The 20,784-nt window shown below is 30.1% G+C and overlaps 1 protein-coding gene and 3 long non-coding RNA genes across 4 annotated transcripts; 2 read left to right on the forward strand and 2 right to left on the reverse strand.

The window, feature by feature from the left end:
• Window positions 1-1,428: 1,428 nt before the first annotated feature.
• On the forward strand, window positions 1,429-10,113 carry LOC121132621 (uncharacterized). Its single transcript, XR_005869386.2, has 5 exons — window positions 1,429-1,612; window positions 2,062-2,325; window positions 2,502-2,786; window positions 9,309-9,779; window positions 9,858-10,113. It is a non-coding gene; the product is annotated as an uncharacterized lncRNA (long non-coding RNA).
• A 936-nt stretch (window positions 10,114-11,049) lies between these two features.
• LOC121132623 (uncharacterized) lies at window positions 11,050-11,978 on the reverse strand. The gene is made up of 2 exons (XR_005869388.2): window positions 11,550-11,978; window positions 11,050-11,496 (listed from the first exon to the last, which is right to left on the reverse strand). It is a non-coding gene; the product is annotated as an uncharacterized lncRNA (long non-coding RNA).
• A 1,193-nt stretch (window positions 11,979-13,171) lies between these two features.
• On the reverse strand, window positions 13,172-15,329 carry LOC121113892 (uncharacterized). Its single transcript, XM_071894151.1, has 2 exons — window positions 14,546-15,329; window positions 13,172-14,116 (listed from the first exon to the last, which is right to left on the reverse strand). The coding sequence occupies exons 1-2, from the start codon at window positions 15,192-15,194 to the stop codon at window positions 13,218-13,220; spliced, it is 1,548 nt and encodes a 515-aa protein (XP_071750252.1). The 5' UTR covers window positions 15,195-15,329; the 3' UTR covers window positions 13,172-13,217.
• Window positions 15,330-20,254: 4,925 nt separating this feature from the next.
• Window positions 20,255-20,756, forward strand: LOC139904789 (uncharacterized). Its single transcript, XR_011778993.1, has 2 exons — window positions 20,255-20,366; window positions 20,604-20,756. It is a non-coding gene; the product is annotated as an uncharacterized lncRNA (long non-coding RNA).
• The last annotated feature ends 28 nt before the right edge of the window (window positions 20,757-20,784 follow it).

A 20,784-nucleotide genomic window follows, 5' to 3' on the forward strand; every position in this document is an offset into this window, starting at 1 on the left:
AAAATTTATATCAATCAAAAGTTGCCTCCAACTTGAAATCTAATTTTTTGGGCCTTCTAAACTATTGAATTGTGTTTTACTATTAAAATACAAGACAATTATTTACTGCACGTATATATTTAACGCTAAATACAACCTGAGTCTATTCAATACATATATCCTCTTCGGCATCTTTTTTTTTTTTACTTTCATCGCACAATATTTATTAGGAAATGTCTTTTTTTTTAGCAATGTATAATCCATAATAATGTCGATTACATACCTATACAAAATACAAAGCAAAATATTCTCAAAATTCTTGAGCGGGAGCACGATCATTATTTTGAATAACGAGCGATAGAAGGAGCGTGCTCGCTATTTTAGAAGAGCGAGCACGCTCGAATTTTCACTCATTAATATATATTTGGATTATTTTTCAGGTTTCTGTATCTAATGCGATAATGTCGAAAAAATTGAGAGTTAAAGAATAATTTGAAAGATAAGAAGGAAAAACTATTAAAGTTATGTCTCAAGATAAGCTAGATTTTTTTTTCTATACTGCATCTGTGGCTCTCTGCTGTCTTCAGCTGACGAGTTTGCTTGTCATGTAGTTGGCCACTTTATGAAGATTCAGACATCAGCTCACTCAGAGACGCCGCTGCTTCGTGTGTGGAAATTGTGTAGGAAGATAAATCTTGTCTGTAAAAGAAACTGAAATACGATTTTCTAATATTTTTATGTCGCAAATTGACATAAGATCTCAAAATCTCACGCAAGTTAAAAAGCTTGAGAACCCTATTTTTAACCTCAAACTAATTATCAGGCTAAACTAGAGAAAATTATACGATACCTCGTAATTACATGTCCCCTAAGACAGTGGTTCCCAAACTTTTTGTGCTCAATGCACACCAAACGACGAATGAAAATTTCTTGATACACTTATTTTAATTAAACGAATTATTTGGATTACTATAAGTTATTACAAATAATGTATGGTTGTGACAAATCGTACGACACATTTAAACTTTTGTCAAGACACCCGGTTTGGGAAGTACAGCCCATCAGCACTTAATATTATCTGATTTGCATATGATAATGTCAATTATATCAATTTAATAATTATTGTTAGTTAATTTGAATATTTGGCAGAATTGTCGTTTGATGTAATCAAGTACAAATGTTATATTACTGATATTACACTGCTGTCCTCAGTTACCTTTGAGATAGTATTTTCTAACGGTGGTCAAGTATTTAAGGCAAGATGTCAGAGTTTAAAAGATGAAAACTTTGAAAAAAAAAAAATACATTAGTCAATGAATCCAATATTGAATAGTTAAAACATTGAATTAATCATTTTATGGTTGTTTTTTTAGTAAAAAAATTTCAAAAACGGTCAGGAGAAGTTCAAACCTCACTAGTTTATTTTTGAAACTGGTTTTTTTTGTTTGTTTGTTTTTCAAGATTTCGCTTTTCCTATGAAGTCATTCATTTAATTATACTGAAGACGATAACACGTGTTTTATGTTTATCTATAGGGGAGAGTGATGATACTTGTTACGAAGGAGACATGTTACACTGCGAATAACTTTGAAATGTAAAGTTATGTAACCACCCTTTTCTTCTACAATTAAATGTATTTCTTCGTTTATCAAATCAATATAAAACTCTGTTTGCCTAATACTTACACTTATAGAGAATTTCGGCATTGAAATTTTTGACACATAAAGTAAACATTTTATTTAAGTGTTTTTTGAGATATACTTATATTGTAAAACATGAGATTTTAATTTTATTTTATTAAATGTCATAGTCCAGCATGTTGTTCAATTAATTAACATGCTGGTAATATATTGTTAGTTTCAATATTCAGTTCAAATCATTTATTCTGATTCCAACACTATGGAGGAGACTTATTACAGCCCATTTTTATTATATATATATATAAATATTTAATTGTGTTTTTGTTTTTTTGTAATTTCATGGCATACTTTAATTATCAATCACAGTAAATAGTAAAAAAATATATTTTTTAAAATTTTATTATTAACTATACTCTATTTCTGTAAATGTTTTATATGTTAGGTATATGTAATTATATGAATTTGCTTTATGGTGACAAACTGTAATAAAAAGTAAAATAAGTGCTTTAATATAACAAATAGAAGTTTTAAACATGTTTCCTCCTGTTGTAACATGTCTAATCCTACCTAGTATCATCTCTACTCCTACCCTGCATCACGTCTCCTCCTGGTGTATCAAGTATCCTACTTTTGGTTTCGAAAACAACAATAAGTGACTATTAATTATTACACTACATCAAAAATAATATGGAATTATTTGTCTTAGGTAATTACTTATGTCGCGTTGCCCGAGCGTTGAATTATCTTTTAAATTGTTAAACTTATGACAGTTTAAAAAAATGGAATTTTTGTAACGTGTATCCTCTCTCTCCCATATTGATATTTTAATCCTTATAAAGTTATATTGAGTTAATTATTTTATTTTATAATTAATTATGTCAGATGATAAGAGTAATGTATCGGAGTCTTTGGATAATGCTTTAGTCTGTAAGCTCTGCAACCTGTCCTTCAAGGAAGCAGACGATCTTTTTGAGGATGCGATGATTCATTTTCAATGGAATAAAAATAATGCCTTATAAAACATAAATCTTAGAGTCTGAGTTACTTAAAAGGATGCTCAAATTTAAGATACTCTTGCTCTCCAAATCTCTGGAAATTCAATCCATATTTAGAAATTAATGCTGATGCATCAACGTTCGGATTTGGCATCTCCTTTTCTGATGGGATGTTCGAGCAAGGAGAATGGTCTCTAGAGCAGATAAAATTGCAATCAATATGCCCAGAGGCATAACTTTTGCTCAAGTTATTCGAAAATTTGCCAGTACCATCTTTGAAGAATACAATTGTATACCTTTTGAGATGAAATCAGGAAGGCACTGTTTCAGCATCGCTATTGCAGGTTGATTAGTTTCAATCCAGTTCAAAATATTATTATAATTATAATTTATGTTATTAAAGCCCCGATTTCTTCGTATCTCCTTAGATAAGTGAATTGTGAGCTCGGTGTCTCCTTAAGTGATCCACTGCCTCCCATTGTCTGTCAATATATCTTTTTGATCTTCGCTTTCGTTAGCAAGTTTTCCCATGGAATTTGATAGGTAGAGGATTCAAGAAGATCCTCTTACAGGCTACTTATAAAGAAATTTTCCTGGGAAAATTGACTTCAAATGTGCTCTTATACATGAGCTTGCAATACATGTCACTGTATAATACTAAACAAGCTTGGACTCGTTCGCCTTTTTTCCGTTCGTTCGTTCATTTGTTCATTTTCTGAAAAGTTTTCTTTCGTCGTTCATTCGTTCATTTTTAACTTCGAAAAAAAAACAGAGAGGAAGAAAGTTTTGTGGGACGATAATTTGACTGTTCCCACGACTACATAGCAACAAATCCAGTTAATTTGGAGCTTTTATAAATGAATCCTTATTAGTTATAAATTTTCTAGATGTTTTGAGTATTGTTATGAGCATTGAGAATTAATATCTGTATGATGCAACTATTCTAGATGAATAAAAAAACTCATAACACAGGAAACTAAAGTTTCATAAAAGTTTGAATTAATCAGTTTTACACGGTGAAAGTATGGATAAAACAATGTATTCGGCTAAGTTGCCCATTATTATGGCTGCTTTTAACAGATTAGACATCATCTTTCTAAAAATCAATCTTGTATCATTACGAAGTTTGTAAACACCTACATTTTTTAACAAAATTATGATATTTTTAATGACAACTAATCTGGAAGCATTTAGGTAGCTTCGTAGAATTAAGAATCTCGGTTGGATAGTGTAATGTATCATTTGTATCTATTATCTGGTCAACTGATTCATATGTTCTTAAATGCACTTCACTTAAAATATCTATAATAATTTTATCAACTTATTAATTCCTTGGTGCTAGAATTGTTCCTTCATATAATCATCTTATTTCATTGTAGTACTGACAAAAAAGAAACTTCTCTTAAATTTCTACAAAAAAAACATTTATTTCCATAACACTTATTTTTTTGAAGATCGATCAAGACCGAACTCTTTAAATGACCAAATTAGTTTGGTCCTCTAAATAATTTTTTTGATATTTATATATTAATAACGTGTACAACTAAAGATTTTGTACAAAATGCAACTAAAAAATGAGATGAATAATTTGAAATTACAGTACTGGGATGTAGATAATTATATTATATATCTATGATGAATCTTTGACTATTTTAATACAAATAATGAATAAGAAGTACTTTATTTTAATGAATAAAAACTTCTTGTGGGATGGCTAAAACTGAATATTCCTACGACTACTTGACAACAAATCCATTAAAGTAAGAGTTTTTAAATATAAATATACTAGAGAGTACTGCATTTTTCCGACTTGTTACTTATTAGGCGTACATGAACTTTGTTTTAAAAACACATGGTTGGCGCTTAAGTCACATTCATTTTTTTAATATATATAATATTTGATCCTTCTAATTAAATGCGAGCTAGAATGAATATTCTCAAAATTGAGTGTAGAGTACATCTGTATTTTTTGGCAAATTATTGTCAATTTCTATCAAAAATTATTGTTGTTAACCCTTTGGGTACGTAGCAAATTGGACTTAAAGTAGCAAAAATTAATCGTCATAATCAAAATTGACGGATTTTATTTAAAAGACCATATCGGGACCAATATATATCTTAAATCAAATAAAGTATAACCATAGCAAAAATTATGAGGTATCTTAGTTCATCCCACAAATTGGAATACAAAACCTTTAATTGTTTCGAATATGTATTTGAAATATTGGGTTGTTTGCATATTTGAGGTAAATAATTAAATTGGGATTTTTCCTTTTTCTTTATTTTTGTTCAAGATTCTTTTTATGTTGAGGCACCATAAAGGTACTTATCTTTTTTTTTTTAAATATAAAGTTCTGAGTTTTAGCTACACATGTTCATCAAAAATGAGTCCTTCAAAGGCAAGGAGACGGACAAACTTTGCTTGATTTTAATATTGACAGTATTAAATTAAAGAAAGAACCTCCATTATCAATTTAAAAATAAAGTAATTAAAATTAAATAAAGTTATCCTTTTGATCTATTTTTACTATCAATAAAAACTTTAAAAAAATTATATCAGCCAATCAACGATTAAGGGTTCTCTTAAAATTGAGGAATTTTGGAAATAGGGTCCTTTGTTGATTTGCCTCATGCTTATGATTCTCTAAAGTAACTACTTATTATAATTTTTTTAAATCATTCGTAATATAAATTGGAAAATGAACCAAATAATTATTTTTAGTGGAATTATGGAACTGATTGGTTACGTCCAGAGCTGATATCTCATAACTTTAAATAGAATAATCCTTCGTTCAGACTTCAGAAATAGATCGGAAGTAGAGGAACCACAAATATTTTATTGCATTATAAAGAATTTTGAAACGATATTCATTACCCCTTCCTTGGTCCTAACAGCATAGCACTGAAAATACATAATCTGAGATAAATCACTTCAGAGCACCAAAGAAATGCTACCTAACATATTATTTATAAGTATCCCTATTAATGTGTTTGACTTTACACTACAGTGATCCACTTGTCTTAAATTATATTCATATTTTAATAAAATATTTAGCAATAAGAATAAGAAATAAATGGGTATGTAGAAAATTGCACTTTTACCCTACTCCAGAATGCATATTTCCTACACGACCATTCTATAGTCAAGTGATTTCTAATTGCTGTGATATGAGATATTTCAAGAAAGTAATCAATTTACACACAAAATCAGGTTAATATTTTTTATATGCCTTAATTTTATTTTAGGGACCCCCAAAGACAATAATAATTATATCCATAATCAAGAAAAAAAAGTAATTTTAGGATGGAACTACTCCAAAACATTGAGACTAATGTCCCAGTAGGTATCATCCGATATTGGGCAGTAAAACCATACACTACTTGTATGGTCTGTTGAGTAGCAAAGTTCTTCTCTAAAATTATTCTTGATATGGTCAAAATACTCATCTTTTCCCCTGAAGCACAAGTTGCAGAGCTATCAAAGCAGACCATTTTTGGAAGACTCCTATACAATCATCTTATTATTTCACATAATTTATCACTTAAACAACTAAACTATAGTTAATAGTTATTTTATTTATTAATACTTGAATTAGAATATATTCAGATTCCACTTTCTATACTTGGGACCAGTGTTAACTTCGTCAAGCCTGACGAGACGACATCATTTCGTCAACGAAGCTTTTTTTCATGACAAAGACGAGACGAAGACGAAAATCTGACCAAAATCATGACGAAGATGAGACAAAGACGCAATTCTGACGAAGACTAGACAAGACGAAGATGAGACGAAGACGAGACAAAGACGAAATAAAAGATAACTACTACGAAACAATGTCAATGTCTGACAAAAATAATATGATGACACTGACGAAACTCTGAATAAACGAATGATTTAAGATTACGAAGACAAAAAATATCAATTATATTACTGATGCTGATGGTTTAACATGGTTCAACATGCCACAATGGTCTCACAACACAAAACTTTTCATAAAGCTTATAAAACTTAATTCATAATTAATTCTCTCTGTGTGTAATGTGTATGTATGTATTTCATCAGCACACAAGTTGTGCAATATGTTTAGTAGGAGTAGGTTTATAAACCACTTCGAAATCATTGTAATTGGCAAAGGAACCTCGTATTCGAGACTCTATTTACTTTTTCTGCCCACAGGTTATGCAATATACCAGCAGGGCATGTAGTGGGCTCATAACCCAACGCCAATTCACTGTTTTTTTATATGATCTCTAGACTATAACTAAATTTTATATATATATATATGATCCATTTGAGTTCCTACTGGGTTTGCAAAGGCAGTCATCATCCAGAATGGGGGGTACAGGCTTAAAAACGTTTAAGAGCCATAACTATAAATTGCAAAGTAGCATTTATTGAAGTTAAAAAGTAAAATATTCAAATTCTGTTAAATTTTAGTCCCTAGTAAATCATTCATGAATCTGTGAGAAAAAATATTGATTTATTTTACTGATATTATCATTTTTTGGTGCAAGTGTTCTGTATATTTGTAGTTGTAATAAATATTACGTATTTAATTTATTGAAGGCCAGATCTTTTATAATATTGTTATTATGCCCACATAAAATTTTGTTGTACTCACTAGATAATATTTGGTAATGGGTTTCCAATCTTCATCAGATACCTTTCATTTAAGTAAATAGGCACTAATTACCTCTTCAACATTTTTTTTTTTGTTTGAAAGGGGGGGGGCTTTAATCTGAGGAAAAAGTCAATAATTTTTTTCAAATGAGACACCTCATGGATTCAAACTTGAATCCAGAGAACTAGGTACGTCAATTAATTTCTATATAATGGTTTTGTATAAACTGCATGTGAATTGATAATTAGCACGTGAAAAAATGAAATGAATATTTCTTACGAAGTTTTTCTAATCACTGGCACAAATAATTTTATCGTCTATACGCTTTTTTGTAAAATCATTACGTCTTAAAAGATGGTGTACTCAATTTTAAATAATCAACAAATTATAGAACATTATAGAATTATAGATGTTTAATATGAACTGAATATCAATAAATAATAACAATCAAGTTTATTAAAGAAGCTCAATCAGGGTCATACACAAGGTAACTGATCAAAAATGTACTTAAAGCAGGCTTGTACCCGTTCACCCTTTTTCTGTTCAGTCGTTCATTTTGTAAAAACTTTTCGTACGCCGTTCATTCGTTCTTTTTCCCCGTTCATTTTCCGTTCAATCGTTCTTTTTCCCCGTTCATTTTCCGTTCAATCGTTCATTTTTGAATTTTTTTTTATTCATTTAATATTTATCTAGTTTCAAAAGTCGAACCTAAAAAATACTCATTAATATATGAAGCCCTTTTTGTTTAGTAATACATAAAAATGAACCTGAAGGGCGTAGCTTACTAAAAGCAAAACAGGCCATCCCTGGGGTTCTAAAATGATACTCACAATTTTTATAAAATGGTGTCCAATTTCTTTAAAAAAAATTGTTTTTTTTAATAGCCTCAAAATAGAGGCAGTACTTTTATTCAAGGCAGCCTCCAATTTATTTTCAACAGCGTTATCTTATTTACTGGGAACCCGTGGCATTAACCATATAGGCAAATGCTAAGTGTGACGTTAATTCAGGGGTGCCATAATAGGTACAAAGAGAGAAAAAAAGTGACCCCGAACCTAACCCGACTTTTGGGCCGGCCTCAATTGTTCCAACATTATAGTTTGACCAAGTTGCGCCCATAAAACTAGGGTTTGGTTGGTCTTTAATTGTCAGGCAGAGTCGGATTTCCTTTTTTTATTTTCCGGTTGATTTTTTTTTTCTGATTGGTTTTTAATTGCCTTGCTGATTTTTCAAAAGTTTGTAAATTCCTGCTTTGAGTTCATCATGATAGACCCACAGTGGTCTTAGTTTGTCTATAGTATTAACCTCTCCAGTGAAGTGGATCTGTTTTTATTATTTTTTTTTTTTTTTTTGTAAGAGACATTAATGCAAGACTTTTGGCTGGAGGGAGATTGGGGTGTTTATGCTTGGCATGTGATAAGATAAAATTAGTCCTGAATCACTTGTCTATATTTTCGGCTACAACCCGACTTGATTGCACTGCTCCGACAAGTTAATAAGTGCATACTGCATATCAACGGTATCCACTATACATACATTCGTGCAGTTGTAATATTTTTATTTTGAAAGACTTGTCTACATTTTTCTTTTTGTACATAGTTCAATTTTATATTTTGCATTGGCTATGGATGTTACATTTCTTAATTATTTATTAAATTATTAGAGGTATTTATATTTTCTCAGAGTATAATAAATGTCTAAGGCAATTAATTTATTCAGCTTTGTGTAACAGTTTAATATTGAATATACATATTATTGGCTAATATTTTGTATAAGGCACCAACTTTTATTCGGATTGGACCTGTTCGATTGCATGGTTGATCAGAATACCATATATATGAAATTTAAATAGAAGAAGCAAGAGTAGGGAGAAGCGTCAAACGTCATCCATTCGCCTTTTTTTGAGTTTTCAACTGGCTTTGTCTGAGGCCCACAAATGAGTAACTAAATCTAACCAACTAATATATATCATGAATAAATGTAATACATTTAGGGGGTGTTATACATCGTAAGTGTAGTAGTAAATAAAAGGACACCATGATAGTGCCGGATTTATCATAATGACTGAAGAGGCTGAAGCCCTAGAGCCCCATGCTGCACTTACTACAAAACGTGCTGAATAGGTCCAATATCCCCCCAACCTCCAAAGAGGAATTGCTGAAAACCTCCAGCATTCTTCTCCTCCTACACTATAAGGGACCCTGGACGCCGTTGATCCGGCCTTGTAGCTTGGAGTTGACCAATTGTCTGATGTAGAAAGAACTTGTCATAATAATTAAAATCTTACCCCTCTCCTTCAATTATAATCGAATCACCCCAAGTGAAAACCTCAGGATACTTTTAATAACTAAATAAAAAGGAAAAAAACGTGGATCTACAAAGGTAGTAAACAAAAAATAGTACATTCTCCATCTCTATAGTACTCCCTGGTTTATCCAACAAATAGAAATCATTTTTCTACACTCAATATATATCGCAGGAACCTATTTAAAGTCCTGGATTCAATTATTTTTGATGTTTTGTAACCTACATACAATATGATTGTAAGTAGGATTCCAAAATTTTTAGATCTGAAGGGGATGATTAACTTTATTTGATGCAACTTTTTCTCTTAATTTCAGTGATGCCAATATTTCTAATATTTATTCAATGGAAACGGAGTAATTTGATGTTTTTGACAGATATTTCATATACCTCTTCTCAGCTACATTTTCTCTTAAATACAGCAAATATGGGTTATCCCAGCTTGATGTAATTTCTTCAGGGGATTGATGAAAGTATTATCCACTACCTTGGTATTAGTCAATTTCTGATGATCTTAAATACACTTATAATTTTTCAAATGCTCTTAAAATGTTCGATTTATGAATAAAATATGTATCATCAAATTAGTGATTTCGATCGTTATTTGCAGCTTATGGATGTTCAAAAAATGTTTAATTTTCAACTAATTTAGATCAAATATATATCCATGGGAATAAATCAAAAAAGTTGCTTAAGAGGATTTAGATAATGATAAAATTTACATCTATCAATTTGTAATAGAATGGATATGTAAACTTGGGATTATCACAGCATGAAAATGATACATTAGTCATTATTTTAATGTTGAAATATATCAAACATAATACACACAAACAATTGGATATATGTAGCGACACATTTTTAATTTAGATGAGCTTTTTATATGCTTAGATCGATTTTCATTCATTAAAGACAGAAATACTTCCATCTTCTCAAAAAATTAAGAAAAAAGAATAGATCCGAGATACTTTATCATAAACAAGAGACACTCGAATTCCTATATCTACGGGAATGATGGCAGATTGAAACTTTACCCGAAGAAGAAAAACAAACCAACCTAGGCCTAACAAGAGTAGAGTAGACTCCTTGCTTGGGTTGGGAATCTTATCAATCCGTGTATAACAATTGAATAGATTCAAGAATTGAAACTATGAAGGAATCCGTTCACGAAGAGCTTGGAATTAATTTAAATATAGGATTATTTATTACAGGGTCATTATAAGATATCAAAATCGTACACGATAAGATAATTTTGTTTGTGTGTTTGCTTTTACAGCCTCATAAAATATAGTATCACTCAAGAAATAAAAAATCGAACAAAAATATTAAAAGATACATATTTTTTGAATGGGGCTTTTTTTAAATAAAATATGGAATAAATTTCTATGATATTCCTTATCACTATGAATAATGAATAAGTTATTCAGAATAACTAATAAAGGTATAAAGAAAAGAATGTTTTTTTTCATCATTTTGCACCCCAAAAAAATATATATATATACATATATATCGAGTTCAAAACAAGATACAGGATCAATGAAACAACTTTATTAATTAATAAACAAAATACATTTGAGCATAAACTTTATTAATTGTACTTTTATTGGTAAAAATTTTAACAAATTCTTCCCTTGTTTTAGACTTCCAATCGTATATTGTGACCAGCACTTGACAGGCTTTCGCATAAATTAAATAAGATAATTGACATTTGAATATTTAACTACGTTTGTAATAAATAATTCTGGTATTTAATGGTAATTATCTTATAGGTGTATTTTTCTTGATGATACTATGACATTTGAATATTTAACTACGTTTGTAATAAATAATTATGGTATTTAATGGTATAGTATCATCAAGAAAAATACACCTAAAAATTAGTTGAAAGAGCCTATAAGTCATTTGTTATGGTTCTCATAACTTGGCTTCATACATTGGAAGTATGAATTCACAGTCCTAGATAAACAACTTCGAGAATTTAAGTCATTTAGGTAACTACGTAATGCAACCTGTGTCGTTCTCTTTGAGTAAGAAAGAAGGTTTATGAAGAAACGAAGAACATCATTTTAATGCAATTTCAGATTGATCTAACTGTACTGAGGTTTATAGTTTTCCTCGCACTCTCCAATGTGGAAATCGCTGCTCTTACCTAGTATTATACAAATGTTTGTACGTCCCTCCAAGAGTGTTATCGAATATGAATAATCCATAATGTCTAATGATGTTATTAGTGATAAAGGAGAATTAAGTGCTTAGTACTTCTTCCATTGAAACCGCTGTCGTGTTTGTTTATTTTTCTTTTATCGTAATATATATTATGTTGGTGATAGACGATAGTTAATATATATGTGTTTAAAAGAATTTTGCCATTTTTTCCTAAAATCACAAGGAGTAATACGAAGGAACCAAGAAATAGCGTTATAATAGAATTTTCATTTTTTTCGAGTATTACTCGAACTCGTAAAATACTCCACATAAGTAAAGACATTTTATCTTCTTTTTGTAAATTAATCGAACTTGTCCAAATTATCTTTTGAAAAACTCGACATAGTTTGAACTCGAACAGTGAAAACTCGAAATATTTATGAGTCTCGAGTAATCTAAGGTTAATAGAAATACACTATTAACCTTGGAGTAATTAAGTATCTAGTGATATATTATTTATATCCAGGAATATTTAATTATTTCTGCGAAGGACATATATATAAATAACTATTCAAAATAAGGGATACTGATGGCGCCAAATTTACAAACATTTTTTATGTAATTATTCATAATAAAGGATAGAAATGGCGCCATAAACTACAGATTATAACAATTATACAAGATATAACTAGTTCTAAGGCCCACCACACTTACAATTTATAACTGGCAATTTTAACTGAAGCCAAGAGCCACTGAATATTTTTATGTTATAAACGTTATGTTTTATTAAAGAATCAATTAAGAATTGTCCTTTATCGATCTATCAAATCACCCTCTAAAGTGGTGTATCACGCAAGGATAATTAGCATTTCCTAACTTATTTAAGTTAACCATTAGGTAGTTATCAATACCCGCAACTTCAGTTCCTAATAGTAGTGAGAGAGTCTTCTCATCTGCTGGAGAAATAGTTTCTAAGAACATAAACAGGATTAATTAGGATGTATCAGATATGTTCATTAGTCATTGCCGTTAATGGTAACCTAAACTAATATAGTATTAAAGTGTAGATTTCAATCTTTTTCAAAACTGACGTATTAACTTTCTGAAATAACTTCGTTTGTGTGTGAGCCGGTGATATTAAAAGAAATATATATATACCATTAACAAGCAACCTCACTTCTCTTATTTATGTTATTTCTTGATAGCAAACTCAAACATGATTTTAGAAACTCGAAATAAAATATGGGTATCATCACCTTACTCGAACTCGAGAATTTTAACTCGAATCCAACTCAAGTAAACATTAAATAACATAAAGCGAGACAAAACTTTATGAGGCGGGTCCTGAGCTCTAAATTAAAGTCTAGACAAGACTGAAAATGTTACTTATATATATTATAGTTATGTTTTTCCCTCTGTATGACCTACAATTTTTAGCTTGTACGGCTTACACTCTAGAGCGACTTAGAATCAATAAAATTAGGTGTATGTATTACATAAAAATTTTATTCCATTTGATAAACTTGAGCAGATTATAACTTCACAATATTGTTATTTGAGCTTCTATAGCTTAGTATATAACTTTCAATATCCTTTTCGTACGTCTTAGATCCACAAACAATAAAGTTTAACTTAATTAAATTACTAAAAGGCTTCAAAATTTCATGGACCTCTTTCTCATTTATGCGAAAATAATTCACTTTGTCCGCAACACGTGATAGCTGTCTTTTAACCTTTTCATTAGCACATGATTCATCACTAAGATAGACTCTCAAAGTAAAGTTGCAATAATCTGCTAAGCTTTTAATTTCTTCAACATTAAATATATTATTCCAATTTTTGAATGATATCGAACAAATTACACTTGTGTCATCTAATGCATGGTTACCCAAAATAGATTTTAAAATGGAAAATAGTGGGACTAGACCGGTTCCAGAGGCAAAAATGATCATATCATTCATAGGACTTTTAATATCAAATCCCCCAAAAGGACCTCTTAAGGATACTGATGACCCTAAAACCCAATCTTTCATAAGACTTGAGGTAAATCTACCATTTTCATAAATTTTGACTAAGATTTCAAAGTATTTAGCGCACGAATAGAGAACACTATATTGTCGAGTGATGGATCCTTTTTGTAGTTTTCTTTTCGCTATTACATGTTCTCCAGGCATAAAAACATGGTTTGCATCAAAGCGAAAAATGTGAACATTCCCCACCTCCGTTTCCTGGATATTAGTAACTTTGAATTCTTTATAATGATCAGAAGATATTGCAAAGGAAGTAGATTCAAGAGTATTGGTGCTGAGACTTTTCTGATAATTTTTCATCTCAGCTTCGTAAATATCAAACACACACATGGAGCAACCTTGACCACAACAATCGGATTCCAATGGCTCAACTGGCTTGTCATTTTCCTCCATGTTTGAATTGGATCACGGATATTTCCTAGAGAATAAATATCTTTACTTTAGTCTGGAAATGACAAAACTCGCTTCGAATAGTTAAACAATTTATTTTTACAAGGTTCAGTTTAAAATAAAAGACGTAGATCCATTATGACCTGGAATATAGATTATCGTTAATAAAACTAATTAGGCTACTTCCAGACTTCAAACACAATATTGAAGATTTTTGTACAATTTAATAATACATCGACATTTGTACTTAAAGAGACATACAGCTTACATATATGTTAAAATACATGAGAGAAAAAATGATATAGAAGGAAGTAGCCGTCGTAATTCCGGAGTTTATATAGAGAATATACACAACTAATTCAAAATATCAGAGGTACGATACACATAAATTATTTCCCTATATAACATAGTAAGGATCTTTGAGAATAAATCAAAATCTTAATCACAGTCCATTGAACTCATAGACACGGGTTGGTTAAAGGAGCTACTGTTATCGTTGATTAATCCACTTTTTAATGGAGAGTCAAGGTTGGGGTCCTTGACAGGTAGCTGGTTCAGAGGTGGAGCCTGATTTTCATTGTTAGCTTGATCTCCACTCGTGGAGGACGTTCCATTCGTTTCACTATCCCAATTAATTTTAAACTTGGTAACACGCGGATTCGTAGCTAGGATATTCCTCTTCAACTTTTCGAACTGAGGCTGCGTTGGAGGCTCTTCCTGCAGTTCAGGAACATCTGCATAGGAGTTGTTCACGTAGTAGCCCACTCGGATAAACTCTTGTGATCTATAGGAACAAGTTATGAGGATCACGGTCACTCCCACCACGTCAGAAATTGGGATTTGGTCTGGATTCGGAGGATCCGCAGTAAATACAAATTTATGGCGTCCTTCCGGGACCGGACCCACGTAGACCGTGTCCAGAACTTGATCATATTCTTCAGATTCCGCTGAGCCAACATAAATGATTTTCCACTCCAAATCCTCTTGTAGATCTTCCAGGCATTCAAATGTGATTTCGAATTCAAGCTTGGAGAGGAAATCCGCGGGATTATCCAATACAAGGACGTTACAAACGTGGATTTTCGCCATTTGAAGTCAAATTGATCCTTTACTTCCTAATTGACGTGACGCGGGTGTTACGATGAAACTAGAATAATTCCGGCCACCAGAAAATTCCTCAAGAGTGTTTCACAACAAGTCTGAATTGCTTTAACTCAAAGGTTTCGGCGCCATGAATTGGATACACTATGAAGGAGAAACAAAGACCGGTATTTGCGTCAGAGTTGCTTCACTCACTCAGCGAGGTTGCGTTACTTCTTAACTAAATACTACAAACATATCAATATCATATTATCAGCTAAATCAACTAATATGAAATATCTCTCTACTCGGTCATCACCTCAATTGACAATTAGCACTTAGTCTAGGTTTTTATTTTATTCATTATGTAGCATAGTCAATTAAATAAAGAAAACAAAAGCTACGTAGTATAGTTTCTTATTAACTCTTTTTCTTATTATAATTATCGTATATATTCTCCCATTCATTAGCTGTTAGTGTTCGTAAGCTTACCAAGTGTATTAAGTAGGAAATACCAAAATGGAACTACATAAGCTGGATTTTATTTTGAAGTGGTGGACCAAATAATATAATGGTGACGTCATCCGCGGCGTTCGCATTTGTTGGGGGGTGCTGGGCTATTGGGCCATAGAGGGCTTTTTGTAGAATTTTGTACCAAATTTAACAACAAGTTGTAATAGACAAGAATATTTTTTTTATTGCGATAACTATAAAAATTCCACCAAATGGGGCAATGGCCCTTATAGTTCCAGCGCAACTGCATGGTACTTTCGGAGGTATTATATCGAACAATTCCCATCATGCATCTTCTGATCAGCTGGATCAACATTGAGCTGAATATTAAATAATAAGAGTATTGAGAGAAAATGAAGTCCTTGATATGAGCTCTATTATATAATTTCCGGCCTTCCTCTCTCACATAGAAAGGGAGGTTTAGGGATCTAAATAATATGTATCCTCTAATTGCATTAAGAATTTCATTAATTGCATTGCATTCACCGAGTAGGGAAGACTGAGACAGGTAGAATTTAGAGTATCTAGATCAGCGTTTCTCGAATTGGGTGTCGCAGGACAATGGCGTGCTTTCCGACCGTGTCAGGGGTGTTGCCAAAAAATATGTATTTTGACATTTAATTTTAAAAAAATCAATTAATGAAATTTGACATTTCATATATAAATATATTTGAATTCATAGATAAAATTTTTGATTTATAAATAAATATACTTAACCGTAAAAATTTGTCTTAAATACTAATTGTCCAAAATAAATCAGGTTAATAGTTCACCGGAGTCAGCGTGACTACAGTGCCCGTCATGTTGTTTTATCATTTAACCGGATAATGCAATAATTAAATATTCTGTTCATAATCGATATATTAATGAAGTAATATTTGATCATTTGAAAATTACTCAGATAAGTATTCTGTGACACATTACAAGTTAAAGATCAAATGTCCAGAAATATATTATTCGTCATTGCATAATAAATGCGTAATTTTAATCAATCAAAATGAAATGATAACATCCGTCAATAGTTGGTAATTAATATGACAGATGACGTAGTTAAATAAAGCATAATGAGACGTAGAAATTGTAACTTGTACACTACATAATATACTTATGAAATAAAATCAATCACTATACCGAATAAATGTGTAGAAACAAAACTATAAATATAGTAAAAATTGAGCTAATTAATGCCATTTTGATTACAAGATTATTTCAGGGGGGAAATGTATTTGGTTATCCTTTCATTGGTAATTAATATCAGTAATAAATTAGGGGCGACCAGATCAAATTGTAACCCTCATAGTTGTCACAAATGTAATACTATCGAAATGGGCTTATTATATGGCTTAAGTCCAAAATACATTGTATACTTCTAAATATTATGATAAAAATGTTGAACCCATTCCACTTGTGTAATAAAAAATCAAGAAAAAATCAACATAGAATAACTCGTCCAGAGCAACTTTTTTTTTTTTTACAATAGGACAGGCTTAAATTGGACAAATTTAACCAAGAAGCAATATATATATAGTGCTCCCTGGCTTAACACAAATATTCGTTTATAGTAGACATTAATAAAAGTTCCGAATTATTTGTAATAGAGTAAATAAATAATTCGATTAGGCGAATTTCTTTTACAGTAGGCAAATTTTGTGGGGCCCTTGAGATCCGGCTTAAGTAGGATCTAATATATATATTTACTGTGTTAGACCAACATTTATAAACCGCATGATTTGTTCATAGCCGATACTCTACAAATGCGTAATCAAAACTACAATTAATCATGACAGGGACAAGGGAGCATTTTGTGACTAGGTGTAGAGTAACACGTTTATAATAAATATGTTATTTATTTTTTGCCCATTTTCAATTTGATACAATCATTTCAGGGATTGATTACTATTTAAACAATTATTGGGACATATGAGTATGAAATGATACTTTTCTTGAAGACAAATTCTTTTTTTTTTTTTTTAATATTAATAAATAATGCATTACAACTTGGGACTAGGATTATGATTTTTTTAAAGGACAGTTTTCTTTGATGACCTAATTACTATAATTTTTTCTTTAGAAAAAGACAATTTTTGATGATTTTTATTTTTTATTTATAGCATTTTATAAATATTTAAAAAAGTTCCACAACACTTGTATATGTTTAGGTTTTCATAATATGATTAATGATTATTTTATTATATATATGTATAAGGTGTAATGCAAAGGTAAATTATTGACTCGAAATTAATTTTTAAACTAAAAAATCCCCATATTTGTCAAATCAATTTATTGTTATTAATAACTCAACCTCCCCAAATATTAATCTTATAAGTCCCACGTTTTTTGCTTCAAAATCCTATCAACTCTACCTAATCCAAATATAAATGAATAAATAAGTACACGAAAAGAAATTTTGATTTGAATGATATTAAAATATTTATTCGTTAGCAAACATTTTTTGCCCCTTTTCAGTAAGTATTACATGAATCATGTAGGACTATCATCATATATTCTGAGCTCGTTTCTTTTTTACACTTTTAGCTAATGTGATTAATATAAATTATAATGTTATGTATGCCCATATAAATATTTCAATTGGACATTAATTCAAAATATTTTTGTTTATTTCAATCTAAAAGTAATATATCATTAAGGTGGTAGTTATATTACTGATTCCTCTTTTTACAAAGTAATACCGTTACATTAATTGTTACTAAATAAAGTAATAGCATTATATTCAATAATAGTTAGAATTAATTGATACAAACGTAATTCCCTTTTGGAATCAAAATATTTACTAATTAGTGATAGTGTGTATTTTTTATTTTTTTATTTTCAAACTGTGAGCATACGGGGCTGGTTAGTCATATTTTCCAATATTTTTTTACTTTTCTAATTATTTATCGACTCAAGTCCAATGAATATGAAGGACTTAACTTCAAACACTCGATTGACTGAAGTAAACACAAACAACATGGTAGAATTATCAATGTAAATTGGTGAAAATAATTATTAGTAATTTTCGGAAACCTTAGTAAACCTATTATTTTAGCAGAGGATACCAGAAAATTGTCTCTTTAACAAAAAGAAAGAAAGGGAACATTAAAAATGAATATTTGTGTAAGTAGAATAAAGTACACCAAAGGTTATAGGGGTACACCAAAATGAATATGGAGCCATATTTTTATTCTATGGCATGCATTTACATGCATTACTCAAGTGCAAAAGAATTTTTTCTTAAATACTAATAGTAAATAAAGTATACTGAAACATTAACACCTCATATCCTACTTATTAAAAAAAAAATTAATTTTTTTGATCTATGCTGTGTACAAGTTGTGATGGTTGTACAAGTTGCAACATGTATTAGCAAATTGTACAAGTTACAACTTCTTCGTCTTAAAATCATTATTTAATTAATTTATTGTCATTCTAATAACCAACTATACGTTGATTCTATCAATTATTCTTGATCAATTAAAATTACATAGTTATTATTAGTGATGGGCCGATTCATCGGAATCGGCATCGGGAAAATCATGTTTAATTTGCGATTCCAATTCATATATAATATTATTTATTACTGGTATTTAACTATTTATTACTTCTCTAAGTTATGAAAAAAAAATAATAATAATAATACGCCCTCCCCCATATTAAGAAATTTTGCTTTTTACAAGAAAATTTAATATTTGGAATGAAATTGATTTTTTTTTATTTTCGGTGAATTTCAAAGTATTTTTAAAATTTTTCTCCAAAAAATTAATATTTGATATTTAAAAAAAAAAAATTTCAAAATTATATCCAAAATATAAATTTTTATAAACAGCTATGGATTTTTGAAATTTTTTTGAGAACAGCTAGGAATTTTTTAAATTTTTTTCTAAAAAATTTAACTTTTGTAAATAGTTGTAAATTTTGAATTTTTTTAAATATTAAATTGCATATTTAAATTTTTTTTCCCAAAAATTCCCCCCTCCCCCAGTACAATTAGTACATATATCAATAATCCATGAAATGTTCCATTATTACATGATCCTTACACCAAGTACTGTAAATCCTTCATTTAAAATTAGTTATATCATTTTTTAGTTGCAACTTGTACACAACTTAATATGAAGCTTATTTATTAAACAATTATCATTTCAAAGGCATATGATATTTATTTTTAATTCAATCTAATTTCTATAATGAAAAGCAATTAGCATTTGAATAGTTTTTTGAAAGACTTTTCCTTTTTATTAGCATGAAGTTGGATTCAAAAACAAAACAAATAATAACAACATTTTGAAGAATTTGGGATAAAAAAAAGTTTTGAGTAGGTGATTAATGATTATTATGGTCTGACCAATTTCTAGTTACCTTGGTTATGACGATTTTTGAAACCATACTGGTTAGATAGGAATTTGATTTGCTCTGACTTAGGTAATCATATTATTTCAATGAAATATTTGTCAATATAAAATTGGATTAGGTTAAAAATATAATTGTATAATGATTAAACTTTCTACACAATGATAGCCTCCCCCTCCAAGCGCGCGCCATGGAAATGAGCAGTTCAAGTTTTAATTTACGGCATTTACTTTATAAATATTATAAAATTAGTTTGCACTCCCGTCAAGCACAAAAAGAGCGCGTTCCAAATCGTGTACATATCATATCAAATTAACCTTGGTACATATATTCAATTATTATTGACAATATATATATGTATTGTGTACAAGTTGTAACTTGTACAAGTAAATTACAAGTTGGAACCCATCAGTGAAATTACTAATAACTCTAAATAATGTATTTTAAGACAAAGAAATTGTAACTTGAAAATTTACTTAAACAAGTTGTAACTTGTACAGATATCTATCACAACTTGTACACATCATATATGTCTGTTAATATTATATTTATTATAAGGAAGAAACAAATGGAATGAAGGAGTTGTGATGTACGCATAGACAATATATTTATGACTATGATATTATGGATGTACGGTACGGGAAAGAAAGGAAAATAGTAGGAAGGAAAGAAAGAAACAAATAAAAGAAGAAAAAGATCGAAGAAGGAAGGGGGGGGGAATTAAAAAGGGGAGAAAGAA

This window comes from Lepeophtheirus salmonis, chromosome 2 (genome assembly GCF_016086655.4).
Source record: "Lepeophtheirus salmonis chromosome 2, UVic_Lsal_1.4, whole genome shotgun sequence".
NCBI classification, from domain to species: Eukaryota; Metazoa; Arthropoda; class Copepoda; order Siphonostomatoida; family Caligidae; genus Lepeophtheirus; species Lepeophtheirus salmonis.